Below are 14,826 nucleotides of genomic sequence, written 5' to 3' on the forward strand. Positions count from 1 at the left end.
CCCGTAGGCACCGCGACTCGGGCACCAGGCACCGAGCGTCAAGGCGAGGCGGGCAGGGCCTGCGCGCGGCCCCGACCTGACTATGGACCCCGACCCGCTTCCGGGCTTGTCCTCCTGCGACCCCTACACATACTCACCATTGTGGTTGACCCAGGTCGGCTTCAGGAGCTTCATTGTTCGGCCGCCGCCGCCGCCGCCGGGCTGAGGCGAGAGCCGCGTCCCTCAGCGCGCCCGGGCCATGGAGCCACCGCCGCCGCTTCCTCCCGCGCCGCCCGCCCTCCGGCCGCCGCCCGCCCCGCGCCCTCAGCGCCGCCGCGCCATAGCCGGCCCGCGCCCCCCGCCGCCGCCACAGTCGCCCCCCGCGCTCGGCCGCCGCCGCCGCCGCCACAGCCGCATCCCCTGCGCCGCTCCTCCTCCGGCGGCTCCCGGGCAACGCCGGAAGTCACGGCGCGCACCTGCCAAATCGCCCCGGCGGGAAACCGTTCCCCACAAGGACGGGGAAGCCTGGGCCCTTTCGCGGGCAGGGGCAGCTCAGGGGGCGGCCGCCGACGAGGGGCGGGTCGGCTGCGACCGCGGAAAGCGAGCGGGGCTAGAGGAACAGCCGGCTGACGGGGCCGTCTCCAGTGCCAGGCGGGGCCTGCGTGGCGTAGACGCCCTCTCATCAGCTTTAACTCGCTGGCTCCGAATCCGACTTATTAACTAGCTTCGGTCACTCATCAACATTCGTTTAGTGGGCATGTCGCGGACGCCAGGCTCCGTGCCAGCGCCAGGATGCAATCACTGGCGGGCCGCCGCGGCCCCGCACTAGGAAGAATGCAGGGCAACAAGCATTCCTCAAAGCCCGATCTGGGCCATGGCCCTCGCGAGGCGGCCCCGAGCCAGCACCGGGGGACTTGCAGAGGAGGCCGAGGCGGACGCATTTATTGGAAGACCAGGACCGTTTTCATAGACGTGGACACTTGAGCCCAGAGAAACAAAAGAACGACCCCGGCCACTCGGGCTGCTCTGCGGGGCTCAGGCCCTGGCGCTGGCGAAAACAGACCCGCTAGGGGACACACTGCGGGCGAAGCTCTGCCCGCAGCCTCGGAGGAATTGCGGCACGACCGTAGGCGGAAAGGAAAAAACGGAGCCGCTCAAGGTGCGAGGCGCTCGGGGCGTGCCCGCGCGCCGCCGGGACGTCAGGGGCGGGGCTGCGTCGGGGGGCGGGGCCAGAGGCTGCCAGACCCTTCGCTGCCGGAACGCAAGAGCGCCGGGCGGCGCGCAGATCGGACTTCTGCGCGGTACACCACAGGCCGGACCGCCGAAGAGCGCGCGCCCGGAAGCGGCCCGTCGACGGCAGGAGGGGTCATGGCTGCCGCTGCGCTGGGATCTGTGGTGCGCGCTCTGCGCCCGACAAGCTGGTGAGTGCAGACGCCAGCCAGATCGTCGGTGCCCAGGGCGCGCGTGGGGGTGCTCCGCGCTGGCCGGAGTCTCGTGTGCGCTCCTATCCCGGCTGCCCCTGTCCCCGAATATGTCATGGTGCCTCATCCTACGGATGAAAAACGAGGACCTTGGCGAGCAGACAGGACAGCCTGCCCTAGGGCTCTGCTGTGGACGAGGAGCTTTGAAAAATCTCACATTGACCTTGCAAGCTGTCATATCCAGCTCTTCCAAGTGCCCCAGGTTTAGGGGGGACATCCTGGTTTGTTTGTTTGTTTGTTTTTTCCCTGTGATGTGAGGTAGAATCAGATATTTATGAAAAAAAAATTAGCCATTAAAAACTCTCTGGAGCACAGTTCTACACTGACAACACATGGGGTCGCTTGATCCCAAATCGACTTGATGGCATCTTTTTGGCTTGTTTCTTTCAGGCTTCTGGGGAGTTGGCAGACTCAGATTAGAGACACCCACCAGCGAGCTTCTTTGCTGTCCTTCTGGGAACTCATTCCAATGAGGTAAACTCAATCTTGGGAGTGTCAGCAGTAGATGTGCACAGGAACAGAACAGAACAAGACTAATCGATATTTGGTTTGCAAAAGAGCCTGCAAAGTTTCTGATGGTTAAAATTAAGTGCTTTACAACATTCTCTATATGGAATATTGCTGTGTTTGTAATAAGGAAAACCCGCTAAAATAAGTATTAGTTTTGAAGGGGTTCTTGTGTGTTTTGAAGGGCACAGGATAAACTCCTTTTTCTCCAGGAGTCTTCCTGTTCCCTGCCCATTCTGACACCCTGGAGAGGCAGTGAGGAGGTGCTAGATTAAAGGTCTGGCCACCTGAGCCTTTGGATGCTTTCTGGCAACTTGATTCACTGAAACTCAGTCTTCATGCCAGAGAACTTAATTCTCCTTAAGAGTAAATTATTACCATGAGAGATGTGTTCCTAAAGGAGTAAATCAAACTTTTGACAATGCTCTAGGATGGGGAACCCACTGCTGTCCCCCCACCCCACCCCCCAGTTGCATAGTGGTTAAGTACTACAGCTGCTACCCAAGAGGTCAGCAATTCAAATCCGCCAGGCACTCCTTGGAAACTCAGTGGGGCAGTTCTACTCTGTCCTATAGGGTTGCTATGAGCTGGAATCGACTTGACGGCAGTGGGTTTGGTGGGTTTTTTTGTTTTTTTTTTAATTGGTTTTCTAGGATGGGGAGATTTGTTAAGAAATCCCAAAAACTAGGTGTCACTCCTACTACCTGCCAGTCAAAGCATTTTCATAAATCACAGATCCATTTAAAATGTGAGTGAGGAGCTTGTAAATTGTCAGTTTTTTTTCCACCTTTCAGTGCAATCCCGAGGCATACCCTAGCACTAAAGATGAGCACTTCCCCATAATTGATACCCTACTGCACATGAAGGTTTCCATTTCTTCCCTGGAGTTGACAGTGCTCACATTTCTCGCAAGGACATCAGAGTGAAAGTAGTCAGCTGTGTTCTTTGCCGTCTTCCCACACACAGCTCCTTCCCCCAATGGACAGCTCAGTACAAGTATGGGGCAGTTCATCTTATGTCATGTTTCTCACCGTGTTTGAGACTGAGGAGGAAATGTTTAACATTTGTCTTATGTATTAGAGCAGAACCTCTTCGAAAGAGGAAGAAGGTAGATCCTAGAAAAGACCAAGCAGCAAAGGACCGTTTGAAGAAGAGGATCCGACGACTGGAAAAAGCTAGCCAAGAACTAATTCCCATTGAAGATTTTATTACCCCCGTGAAGCTTTTAGATAAAGCAAGGTAAGGATTCTCCTCTAGGATTGAGGTCCTCAAAGCAAAGGAGTTCCATCGACTCCAGGTAGTTCTAGCTGCAGTTTAAGCCTGTGATGGGAAAGGGTCTATCAGCTAGGGCTGACTTGGCCCTGATCTGAGTCCTATTCTTCTTGATTGTGCCATCTGGTAGTCAGTGTTCCTAGGTGTTGCTCTTGAATGGCTGAAAGTGGGAAAGAAAAAAACCCAGATAATTGTGTGATGGTAATATGTCCAGGTTAGGTGTTTTGAGCAAATTTGTGTCAGCACTGCTCCAGAGTCCATGCTGCTCTTTTGCCTGAGGAATCTTAACTGTGGCTGACTCAGGCAGTACTGCTGCCTTGGGTCTGCAACCCTTGACCCTCTGGATGGTAGAAAACCTTTAGCCTCTTGCCTTATGATTCAAATGCTCATAGTTGGTATCTGTTGGGATCATTTTATATGCAAGGTTAACAGCTCTTGGATCTTGTCCTTGCTGCCTTCTTGTAAGAAGTGTGTACCATTTATAAGTAGGACCTTGCCATGCAAGTGGGAGATGTCAGGTGCTTTTTAATGATATTCCAAGGTTGAGACAGGCTCTTGACTCCTGGGATCTTGGTGCCCACCTTCACAATACGATTTTACTTTCCCCAACGTCATCTCTCACCAAAAGTCATCTTTGCCTGGGATAGAGGAAGTGCTGCCATCATCTCTCATGGCATCATTCTTTATTGTCACCGCATAAAGCAAGTGACACTGGTTCCCAGTGTCAGTTGCAACTGCTGCCACATTCAACATTTCATTCCTTAATTTGTCCCCAACTTTTTTACCCTAAGTCCCATTTGTCTGTGGCAGTGGGGATGCCTGGATCATATGCACGGTCACACAGACTCCTTTGTCAGCAAGATCCGTGCTCCCCAGCATCATACCTTTGAACTTGTCTGTTCCCAGACAGCGGCCTCAGGTGGAGCTCTCCTTTGAGGAGGCTGAGAGAAGAGCTCTGCTTCTGAAGAAGTGGTCCCTGTACAAACAGCAAGAGCATGAGATGGAGAGGGACGCCATCAGGTCCCTGCTCAAGGCCCAGCAGGAAGCTCTGCAGGAGCTGCGCCTCACATCTCCAGAGCTCCATGCAGAGGCCATCAAGCGGGACCCCAGCCTGCTCCCTTTTGAGAGGGAAGGGCCGCATTACACACCACCGGTCCCTAACTACCAGCCCCCTGAAGGCAGGTACAACAACATCACCAAGGTATACACACAGGTGGAGTTCAAGAGATAAGACTGCAGGCAGCTGTCCTCAACATGCTGGCTTTGAGAGCCACTGTGACTCAGGTTCAAGTCTGCTTTTTGCAAAATAAGGCATGCTGTTAATAAATATAAGTTTACTCAAAAGTGTCTCTTATGTTGGAATCAGAATTAATTCACCTGAGGATCCCTGGGGGTGAGAGATGCCACTCCTCTTTGTGAAGAACTGGGAAGATGGCCAGAGCTTCGAAACTCTGCTGAGAATTTGCATTTCTGAAAAGTTGCCAGGAGATGCTAATGCTGTTGGCAGTAGTAGAGCAGTGGTTCTCAAAATTTATTATACATAAGGATCACCTGGAGATCTTGTTAAACTGTAGATTCTGATTCAGTTTATCTGGGGTGGAAATACAAATTCTCAGCAGGGTTTGAACCAGAATGAACTGGTTTGAAGCCCTAGAGACAACCAAAACTTTTGGCCACTGCCCTCAATTGGAGGGAGCATGGGTAAAAGGGAAAATTCCAGTTGTGTGATGAAAACCCCACCAGCAGGAAAAAAAGTACATAGTTTATACTTTTAATACAGCATATGCATGTCTTACATACTTTGGACATGTTATTAGGAGAGATTGTTCCCTGGAGACTGGTAAAGTAGAGGGTCAGTGAAAAAAAGACCTTCAACCAGATGTATTCACACAGTGGCTCCAACAGTGGGCTCAAGCATAGCAATTGTGAGGATGGTGAAAGACTGGGCAGTATTTCGTTCTGTTGTAAATAGGGTCACTATGAGTCAGAACGGACTCGATGGCCCCTAACACCAGCACCGTGTATGTGGAGGTGTAGGAGGCATAGGATTTTGCCAGCTGGCCAGGTGTACAGAGAAGCAGGGCCTTCCAGTGGGCCAGGCAGAGGACATACAGAAGTGTGTCATCAGCAGAGCCGGTTCTGGGTTTTAAGCTGAGGAGAGCGGAGCAAGCCAGGGACACTATTTAAGGAAGCTGCTGTGTACCCCAAGACATGAGGCGTGACTGGACAGAGGGCCCTGTCTTTTATTCAAGTGATACGAGTCTAGAAATGGTGAGTCTAGTGTATAGCCATTTTTCCTAATTTACATCAGCCTCAGAAAAGCTTTAGATTCCTAATTACCTTAGTGTAGAACTAGGAAAACATTTCATTTGAAAAGGAATTTGGATGGTTTTCCTAGAGTGTGGTTCATTTTTGTTTTAAAAACTCACCAGTCCTGAATAAAAACTTGGCCTAAGGATTCTCAGTCCTTTTGGTTCTATCTGTGAGACAAATCCCAAATGCAGCCACTTTCCACCTCCACTGCTACCTCTGAGGTCCAAGAGACCTTCAAAACCTAACCCACCTTGAGAATTGGGTCCAGATACCTGATCCCAGTGCCGCCACCACCCCAGCCCATTAGCATATGGCATTTGTTCCTCAGCCTCTATGTTGCCCTTTTCTCTGCTTTGTCTTCTGGTTCAGGCCCAGGTTCAGAGGATGAGGCCTTCTCTAAGGCAGTGCCTGCTGTAAGTACCTGACATTAGTGCTTTTTTTTTAATCTATTAGATTGTATAATCAATTTAGTGGGTCATCCCTAGTAGTTTTTTTTTTTTTTTTGAAGTAATTATAGATTCATGGGAGATCTCAAAGAAATGTACAGTGAGGTCATGTGCACCATCCCCCTAGCCTCCCCCCACATTAACACCTTTTACAACTATAGAATCAGTACCTGGAAATTGGCATTGGTGCAATCCAGAGTATCTAGGTATCTCGAGTTTTATCTGCACACACTTATTTGTGTGTGTATTTTTATAGCTCTATGGAACTTTTTTTTTTTAATGGAACTTTATCACGTGTAGTCTTATATAACCGCCACCATCACAATACAGGTTCCACCACAAGACCCCTACACTCTCCCCCATCCCTAACCCCTGGCAATCATAACCCTGTTCTCCATCTCTATGCTTAATTTCCTCCATGTTTTCAATGGCACAGAATTGAAAATGTGAGTGCATCACACCCAGTACAGGTTAAGTATAGTTTTGTAAAACTTGCTTCAACTATATATACTATATGTAAAAGTATAAATCCTAAGTTTTCCTCACTCTTAAACATGGGAGAGGGGCATCTGAACTTTGCACTTTGCATGTGATGCCTGGAGCTGCAGCAGCTACGTCAGGGTCCTAGGGTGGTGTGTAGTCATCTAGTGCTGCTGTAACAAATACCCCAAGTGGATGGCTTTAACAAAGAGAAATTTATTTTCTCACAGTCTAGTAGGCTAGAAGTCCAAATTCAGGGTGTCAGCTCCAGGGGAAGGCTTTCTCTCTGCCAGCTCTGGAGAAAGGTACTTCTCGTCAATCTTCCCCTGGACTAGGAGCTTCTCCATGTAGGAACCCCAAGTCCAAAGGACAAGCTCTGCTCCTGGTGCTTCCTTCTTGGTAGTATGAGGTCCCCAACTCTCTGCTTGCTTCCCTTTCATCTTTTATAAAAGGTGGTGCAGGCCACACCCCAGGGAAACTCTCTTTATACTGGATTAGGGATATTACCTTAGTTAAGGGTCTTACAGTCCCAACCTAATACTCTTTAACATAAAATTACAATCACAAAATGGAGGACAGCCACACAATACTGGGAATCAGGGCCCAGCCAAATTGATACACACATTTTTGGGGGGAACATAATTCAGTCCATGATCAGCAGTTACCATGGTTTTGTGCAAAGTGTGAAAGGCACTGTTCTATCATTCATTTCCCTTCATCACATTCACCACTATTTACCACCATTTTAAGTCCTTATTTATTCATGTTTAAATGTTTATCTGTGTCCAAACAACATAAGCTCTTTGAGAGCACTTATATGTTTCAAGACCGTGACCCCAGAGTCTCAAACCTTGCCCAACATGCAGTAGGCACTCATATGTTGTGAAGGAATGAATGAGAGTGAATGCAGGGAACATTCTGTCCAGAGAGATTATCTGTTAATGTGGAATTTACCGAGCAGTGAAGGAAGGCAGGCAAAATGCAAAAGTGGCACTGCAGGAGGATGTAAATGTTAGACAGACATGAGCAAGAAGCAACACTGCCTATCAGTGCATTCAGCTGCCTAAAACACAAGGCCCAATGCAAAAGAGCCTAAACAAGCAGACCCAAGGAAGTGAGGCTCCAGCAAAGGTAAGCTTACAAAGACTGCAGCTTCCTGGGTGTGCTGGCTGGTGACTTCAGGCTTCATACACACCCCTGGCCTGCTCAGGAACCCCAAGGTAGCTGCTGCAACTCCAGGCATCATTTGCAAACTGCAAAATCCAGATGTCCCTTCCCCATGTTTCTCTTTAAGAGTGAGGAAAATTCCCTTCCCTTCTCTCCTCAATGGCCAAAAATGCTCCTCCTTAAACCAGCCACAGCCATAGGGAAGATGGAGATCCTATGGTTGGCTTAGACAGATCAAGGTCCTCCTTCCCCTAGGATGGGGGAGACAAACCTGGCTCTTCTTTATATTCACCTCTGCTCCTGAAATCATATGTGCACATAACACCCTCTCCCCGCCCCGCCTCCCCACCCCCCATCCACAGCAACACACAAAGGGAGTGATTCCTGAGGTGTACAGGAGAAAACATGACATAAGCAGAAACTTTATTCTCTCTCTTAAGCCCTTTTGACAAGATGGATTATTTTGCCCCAAAGAATGAATTAAAAACTATTTGGCCCATCGCTAGTGGCCAGGATGGAGCCTAGCCACAGGGGAGGCACAAAGAAGCAGAGGGTCCCGCTGGCAAGGAAGAGAGCAAGGAAAGCCGCTGGGTACATGGCCACCGCACCACCATACCACACAGCGGGTCCCTGTGAACTGCACGCTGCTAAATCATTTTATTAGCAGTAAAAGACCGCTTCAAGAATGAGACTCTTGTTGGTTCATATACATACTTTATAAACATCTATAAGAGTATAAGCATTCAAAATTTTAATACTGTCTGAGCACGATATTAGGTGTGAAATCTAACAAATGTGGATTTAATTTTCAGCCTCTGTTTGGAATCAAATGTGTGAAATAGCTCTTAATACAGTCGACATTTCCTAAAAATGACCAGGGGAAATTGTGAGGGCAAGAAACCTAAATTTCATGTGTTTGAGGCTTGGGTTTTCTAAGCCAAGAATCCATGAACCCTTCTTATGCAAGGCTGTGTGTTCTGAAGCTGTGTACATTTCTTTAAAACCAGCATCTCCAAGGGGTCTAGCTCTGAGGTTTGGAGAGGAGGAGAGCTGACCTACAGGTGAGGTGAACCCCATCCTCAGTCCCACCCTGCCTCCTGGCTACCAGCTGTGCCCACCTGTGTCTGCTGTGAAAGTGAGGGAGTGGGCCAGAGAGTGAGCTCCAGGCTGCCCAGGCCAGTGGCTGCCAACACTTGGTTCACCAAGCCTAGGATGTAGGGGCCTGTTTCTTAAGGGCCAGGTAAGGCATTCACAGCAGCACAATTTGGCTACCTTATTCTGATCCACCCATGTGTCCACACAGTTCAGGGCTGTGACTCAAGAGTTTACCTAAGAATTCTAAACCTCAGGTCTGCCATCTCCCGTACTGTTGTTCCAGGGCAGAAGGGTGAGCCAGCCCACCCTGGCTGCTCACAGATAGCTACAATGCTGCTTGGCTTCCCTGAAGCTCTGGAATGGGCGAAACTGTCTTTCAGAGTGTCACGCGGTGAGACTCCCTGAATGCAGGTAAAGGGTACAGCAGGTGGGGCTGGAGATGTCCTGCTCCATGTTCTAGGCCAGGTGGAGCTCGCAGGGACCCACTATGACGGGCCAGTCATAGTCCTTAGGTCGCAAGACAGGTCCATTTTAGACAGGCGGAGGCAGCTGGAGAGGTGGCGAGCAGGACCACTCCTCACTCGTCTTTCTCATCCTGGGGCAGAGGGAGGTGCCAGTCTGCAGGGGGGCTCCGCCTCAGGGACCACACCAGGGCATGCTTCCGTGCAGCCTGGACTCGGGCCCGCTCGCTCTCACAGAGGGATTGCTGTGTAAATGAGACCCCAGTCACTTCTGCCTCATGGCTGGGCCTCAGTGGGCCTGAGTGCCCTCACGTGGCCCCTGTATTTCCCTGCTCCTCAGCACCCTTCCAAACACAGACAGAGAAACAAGAGTGTAGCATGCATACTGTTCTGCAGTATGGCTGCTTCCACCTAACATTTCTTCGCAATTGTTCCATATTAGCACACATACATCCAGATCATTCTTTTTCACAAGCCACTGTAAAAACTACTGTGTAAATCACCATCATTTGAATAAAATTTAAAACATCTCCTGGGCCTCAAGGCTCCCTGGCTTCGGTTCACCTAGTGAACGTGGGGCAGGTTCACCTGCAAAGAGAGAAACTGGAGACGTTGAACTGTGAGAAGATAAAAAAGTCTGAAAGAGTGGCTGTGGGAACCTGCTGAGAGGAGCAATTGGCTGAACAAAGAAAGATGAGATAAGAGACACATCCCCAGAACTCCTTGGAAGGTTAGGGAAGGAATCAGGCAACAGGTCACTGGGCACAGATGCGCACAACAGGTCCCACTCCACACGTGGGAGCTTCTCTTCATCCACTCTCTCTCAAAAACAAGCACAAGGGCAGTGCTGTCACACAAAGTGGGCCCCTGGCATGTGCCAGGCACTACGCTCTTTACACATAGAAGTTCATCTTCTCCACCTGCCTCCTTGTCTCTCCCCTCAAGCCCTGTTGTCTCAGATAGAATGCTTTTGTTCTTGTTTAGAAAACAGAAGCACAAAGTAGGGTGTGAAAGGCTCCCAGGCCTCCATCTCAGGTGACAGTTAACAGCTTCCCTACACCTTTCTATGCCCAAATTTTAGAGTAATCATGTGTTTCTCTAAGGGTGGAATAATACTCTGTTGGTTGCTGTATTTCCTGCTTTTTTTTCACTAAATGATACACTGTAGGTAACTTTCCACGCCACAGTATATTACTATCCTGTGTTTAAAGGCTACATGGCACTCCGCCATGTAGGAGTACTTATGTAGTCAAATGTCTACTAGTGGAATTAGGTTGGTTTCAGTTTTTGCACAATCACAAACAATGGCACAATGAGCACTTTAAGCTTTTAACTGTGCACTGTTGTCCAACTCTTTCCCTAGAACAGACTTCCAGAAGTAAAACTGGAGCCAAAAGTTATGCTTTTAACCTATTTAGTCAGATTAACTGTCCTCCAGAGAGGGTGTTCCAGTTGAGACGCCCAGGAACAATGCGCAAGTACTCCTGACTCTCCAAACCGCTACCAACACTTCTACATTCCACTGGGCAAAAAACACTGCTACTGTCCTTTTAACTTGTGTGTCTGGCCATTTGGCTTTCTTTTTTCATGAACTGCTTCTTCATGCCCTTTGTCCACTTTTCTATACTGAAATCATCCCCACTTTTCCTTTCGATATATAACAGCTCCTTTTTTATACCTATTAAGTTGTCAATCTCTTGCCATATAGACTGCAAACTATCTTTCCCAGTTTTCTTTCACTTATTATGGATTTGTCATCGCTTCCTGTTAAATAGCACCTTGGTTTCCACATCAGCTTGTCTGTTCCAAAATAATCACGTACACTTAACAAAGTTGAAGCTGTCCCCAGTCCTGCTGGCTCCCCTTCCCCTAGGCACTCCCCATAAGCACTGCACCCTCACCCCTTCTCTCCATCCACACTCCCACCACTGGCCTGAGGCACCACTAGAGTGTGGGTGCCAGGGGAGCAGTGGCTGTTCTCTTCACTCCGCTAACCCCAAGAACACCTGCCATGAAGTAAGCCAGTGATAAATATCTGCTGAATGAATGCACAACTAGAACAACCTCCAGAACAGAATCTAAATTCTTTATCAAGACACATCAGGTCCCTGGTAGCTCTCCACCCTCATCCTCTACCCTCCACAGCCCTCCCTCCCTCTGCTCCAAGCACCATGCCCTTCTTTCTGTTCCTCAGTCTTGTCACCTAGGGCTGGGTGAACGCTAGCTCCAGGTCATTCAGGATTCAGCAATATGGCCTCCTCTGAAGGCCTGCTGATGGCCCCAACACTTGCAGGTGGCCCCTCCTCCCTCTCCAAGTCACTCTACAACTCCTCCTAACTTGTCTCCTTCATTGTCCTTAACACCGTCTGAAAGTCCAGTTGATATACCTGTTTTTGGCATTTCTCAAAAGAAGGGAAGCTTAAGGAGGGGAAGGGCCCAGTAGGCCTCCTCTCCACAGGGTCACCGGAGCCTGGGTCGAGGGGAGGGCTTGGCACATGCAGGGGGCTCTACACATATCCGCAGGACGCGCGCCTGCCCGCATGCTTGCTCTCTACCCCGACATCCTGGCAACGTGTCCCCGCTGGCCTCCCCAGGGTACCTGGGCCTCGGCGCTGCGGCGTTTCTCCCACTCGTGGCAGCTGGCCAGGTCGCGGAGCCACTGGTCGCAGGCCGGCCGCTCGCCGTGGACGTAATAGTGGTGCAGAAGGTGCCTTGCGCTGCGGCAGAGTTTCCACTCGGCGCGGTAGGCTTCGCAGGGTCGGGGCGGCTGCGGCGAGAGGCGACGCCTGAGAGCTGCCGGAGGCACGCCCCACCCCAGAGGCCGCTGTGCTGCCCATCCCCCGACCCCGTCCCACCCAGCCCAGTGAGGGTTCGGTTAATATGGTCGCCTGGTCCGACGAGGCCGCTACGGATTCGGGTCACAGACCACGCTTACCCGCCAGTTCCCGCCGCCGTCGGCCATGTCTAAGCAAAATCACCAAACCCCGCCTTCTTAACCCGTCAACCAATGAAAACTGAATAAAGTCGGCAGCCACACGATTGGCAAATAAAAGAACCAATGAATTCCTAGATATGGCGGGTTCTAACCTCCTAAAGAGGGGCCAATAAACAGGAGGTCCGCATTGGGCAGCCAATAAAAGCCTGGGGCTGTGGTGCGCGTGGGCGGGGCCGGGGAGAGGCGGTCAGGTATCCTCTACAGGGGCAGGAAGTCTGGCCCCGGACCTAGTGTTACCCCAGCGGCTGGAGGTGGGCAGGAGTGATGACTGCAGCTGCCCGCCTGGTGTCGGTGGGTGTCCCAGGCTGCAGCCAACCACGTTAAGTTGACTGTTTATGAAGCCGCACGATTCAGGCCGGTTAGTTTCAACAGCTTCAATATTTTCATGAATCTCAAATGCCCGGTTAATTTTCCTAAGCAAACAGTGAACATCAACCCCGTGCCAGGAACCACCAGGTTCTGGGACAGCAGTGGTCTCACCCTTCGCATCCAGTCAAGAGGACTGAGGTGAACTCACAAAATAACCTGGGTTAGCTCAGCATAGTATGGGGGAGGAGGTGAAGGGGGCTTAGGGCACAGAGTAACTTCGTGGAGGGAACTGGGGCTGAGCGCTCTGAGCATAGCAACAGCCTAATCAAAGTCAGGGAGTCTGTGTCTAGCACGGAGTGAGAAGCAGAGCCGTACAAACCTGGAGGAGCTTTTATGTCTGATAAGATTGTAGGCTGTTTTGAAGCCACGCGGAGACAACGTTTACAAACAGGGGAGGTGCAAAGAGGCAATAAAGAAGCCAGTGGGCCTCCACCAACTCTCTGCAATACCTCGTATCTGGATGTAGTGGTTCTCCAACTTCTGCTGATAGAATCATTTGCTGGGGAGTCCCTTAGAGCTAGGTTGCTGGAGCCACCCCAGGAGTAAGAGTAGGTCAGACTCACTGGAGGAGGGGCCCAGAAAGCCACCAGTTTTACCAATGGGCCCACCACTGAGGTGGCTGACCCATGGCCCAAGCTTGGAGGAACACTGTCTAGGAAGACTATAGGCCAGGGTGCAGTAAATGACCTTGACTTCTAATCCAGATGACCCCACTGTGTATATCCTTAATGCTTCCATCAGAAGGCCCAACAACTGGGTCTACCCCCTGGCCCAGGAAGGGCAGTGTTCTCCACACTACCAGCAAAGAGCCAGATGGAGTTTCACTGCATACACAATAGGTGTTACTTATAGATGACAAAAGCCAAGGCCTATGGCTTACTGTTAACATTCTTCATTATGCATATAATTACAATTTGTTAGCCAATCTAATCCTGCAGATGGTGGCTGCCAATCCACCAAAGAGGGCGCCCATGTCTGCTAGGGAAACGGAGGCTCTTTTAGTGGAGGGTCAGGTAGGTCAGAAAAAAAAAAAAAAAACTTCTTTTTTTCTTTTTCTTCAGGTAGGTCACCGCAATAATTCATGTCTTCCAAAACCACATCCATCACCACTGGTCCTGACCTCTGTGGTGACCATTTGGGCCATGGGTCCAAGCCCTGGTCACTGACATTTGTTGATGCAAGTTCTCTCTGAGGATACCTGGATAGATCCTGAGGCTACCACCCTGGAGGGGTCATCTTTTTCTCTTCTGAGTGTTGGAGAAGCCCTGTCAAAGTCAGGCTTCAGCCTATAAGCATGATAAGCCCTGGCACACAGAAGGGACCCTGCTGGGCCTCACCATCCCTACCCCCAGGGTCACAGAGCCTCCTCTCTCTCTCCATTATCCAGAAGAAACCCCAGAGGGGCACTTTTCTAAAGGCAGGATGGAAAGTGGGGCACTCGTCGGCAGGCCTTCCTCCCCTTCCTAGTCAGTGACCCAGCCACCAATCACGTTGTTACATAAACATTTACATTAGAGACAGTCCAGGTTTTAATCATTGCCTGTTTTTATTTTAAATTCTTCATTTAGAATTATTTTCAAGGAATAGATTAAAATAGTTAGATTAGCATGTCAAAAGATCTCACATTATAGAAGGTGAAGATCTCAGACCAAATTAATACTAATAAAAAATAAAGACAGACCAGCAGAGCTGTGGATAATTTAATACAGTAAAATTGGGAGTGAGGATGGGGGAGAAGGGAAAAGAGCATACCTTTATTGTTTATAATAATATTCACATTTGTGCTTCAACATGAAGTTATTTTTCTATAGAACAGGTTCATTCAGGAGCCAAAGTTACTTCCACATGAAACCAAAATAAAAGTGGGTATTTTGTTCAAATCAGGTTTTCCTTCTGAGGAATGGTACTTAAAAAAAAAAAAAAAAATCAATATGTAAAATAGAAAAAGCCTTTCTCAAATATATAAATTGCAGCCAGGGTAGCAGATATTCTAGGCCAAAGGCAATATCTTAAGCAATGGACCTGGAACAAAAAAGAAAGGCTACATAGAAAAAAAAAAAAAGAACATCTCAAGTTAGAGCAAGGCAATCCCTCCACTGGCTTTATCAGGAATGAGGGAACGCTGGTCCCACTGAGCCAGTGGCAGCCCCGAGGGCTGAGCATAGACTGGCAAGGAGGTGACCGACTACTGGACCTCAGAGGCAGCTTTCTCTTTCCCAATATTAAGCACACAACTATGAAGTCCTGCTGTTGCACTTCCA

General features: G+C 49.8%; 3 protein-coding genes across 4 annotated transcripts in view; 1 reads left to right on the forward strand and 2 right to left on the reverse strand.

The window, feature by feature from the left end:
- LOC100669322 (protein HIRA) overlaps positions 1-250 on the reverse strand; it is a 109,516-nt gene extending 109,266 nt beyond the window's left edge. For both annotated transcript variants that reach the window (XM_010598778.3, XM_010598781.2), the window contains exon 1: positions 138-250. In XM_010598778.3, the coding sequence (XP_010597080.2) occupies positions 138-174 (37 nt within the window). In that variant the 5' untranslated portion in view covers positions 175-250. The remainder of the gene's footprint in view (positions 1-137) is intronic.
- Positions 251-1,270: 1,020 nt separating this feature from the next.
- Positions 1,271-4,583, forward strand: MRPL40 (mitochondrial ribosomal protein L40). Its single transcript, XM_003419101.4, has 4 exons — positions 1,271-1,400; positions 1,851-1,934; positions 3,048-3,206; positions 4,146-4,583. The coding sequence occupies exons 1-4, from the start codon at positions 1,348-1,350 to the stop codon at positions 4,468-4,470; spliced, it is 621 nt and encodes a 206-aa protein (XP_003419149.1). The 5' UTR covers positions 1,271-1,347; the 3' UTR covers positions 4,471-4,583.
- A 3,440-nt stretch (positions 4,584-8,023) lies between these two features.
- C19H22orf39 (chromosome 19 C22orf39 homolog) lies at positions 8,024-14,803 on the reverse strand. Its single transcript, XM_003419171.4, has 3 exons — positions 12,137-14,803; positions 11,801-11,968; positions 8,024-9,446 (listed from the first exon to the last, which is right to left on the reverse strand). Exons 1-3 carry the CDS (start codon positions 12,161-12,163, stop codon positions 9,318-9,320), a joined length of 324 nt encoding a protein of 107 aa, XP_003419219.1. The 5' UTR covers positions 12,164-14,803; the 3' UTR covers positions 8,024-9,317.
- Between the last annotated feature and the right edge of the window lie 23 nt (positions 14,804-14,826).

The sequence above is a fragment of the Loxodonta africana genome, chromosome 19 (genome assembly GCF_030014295.1).
Source record: "Loxodonta africana isolate mLoxAfr1 chromosome 19, mLoxAfr1.hap2, whole genome shotgun sequence".
Classification (NCBI taxonomy): domain Eukaryota; kingdom Metazoa; phylum Chordata; class Mammalia; order Proboscidea; family Elephantidae; genus Loxodonta; species Loxodonta africana.

What these genes read in the sequence shown, in the direction of transcription:
- MRPL40 (XM_003419101.4), top strand. Translation starts at nt 1,348, where the DNA reads ATGGCTGCCGCTGCGCTGGGATCTGTGGTGCGCGCTCTGCGCCCGACA. An exon ending in GCTCTGCGCCCGACAAGCTG is followed by an intron (nt 1,401 to 1,850) that starts GTGAGTGCAGAC and finishes TGTTTCTTTCAG; the next exon opens with GCTTCTGGGGAGTTGGCAGA. An exon ending in TGGGAACTCATTCCAATGAG is followed by an intron (nt 1,935 to 3,047) that starts GTAAACTCAATC and finishes CTTATGTATTAG; the next exon opens with AGCAGAACCTCTTCGAAAGA.
- C19H22orf39 (XM_003419171.4), bottom strand. Translation starts at nt 12,163, where the DNA reads ATGGCCGACGGCGGCGGGAACTGGCGG. An exon ending in ACGGCGGCGGGAACTGGCGG is followed by an intron (nt 11,969 to 12,136) that starts GTAAGCGTGGTC and finishes CTCTCGCCGCAG; the next exon opens with CCGCCCCGACCCTGCGAAGC. An exon ending in GCCGCAGCGCCGAGGCCCAG is followed by an intron (nt 9,447 to 11,800) that starts GTACCCTGGGGA and finishes TCATTTACACAG; the next exon opens with CAATCCCTCTGTGAGAGCGA.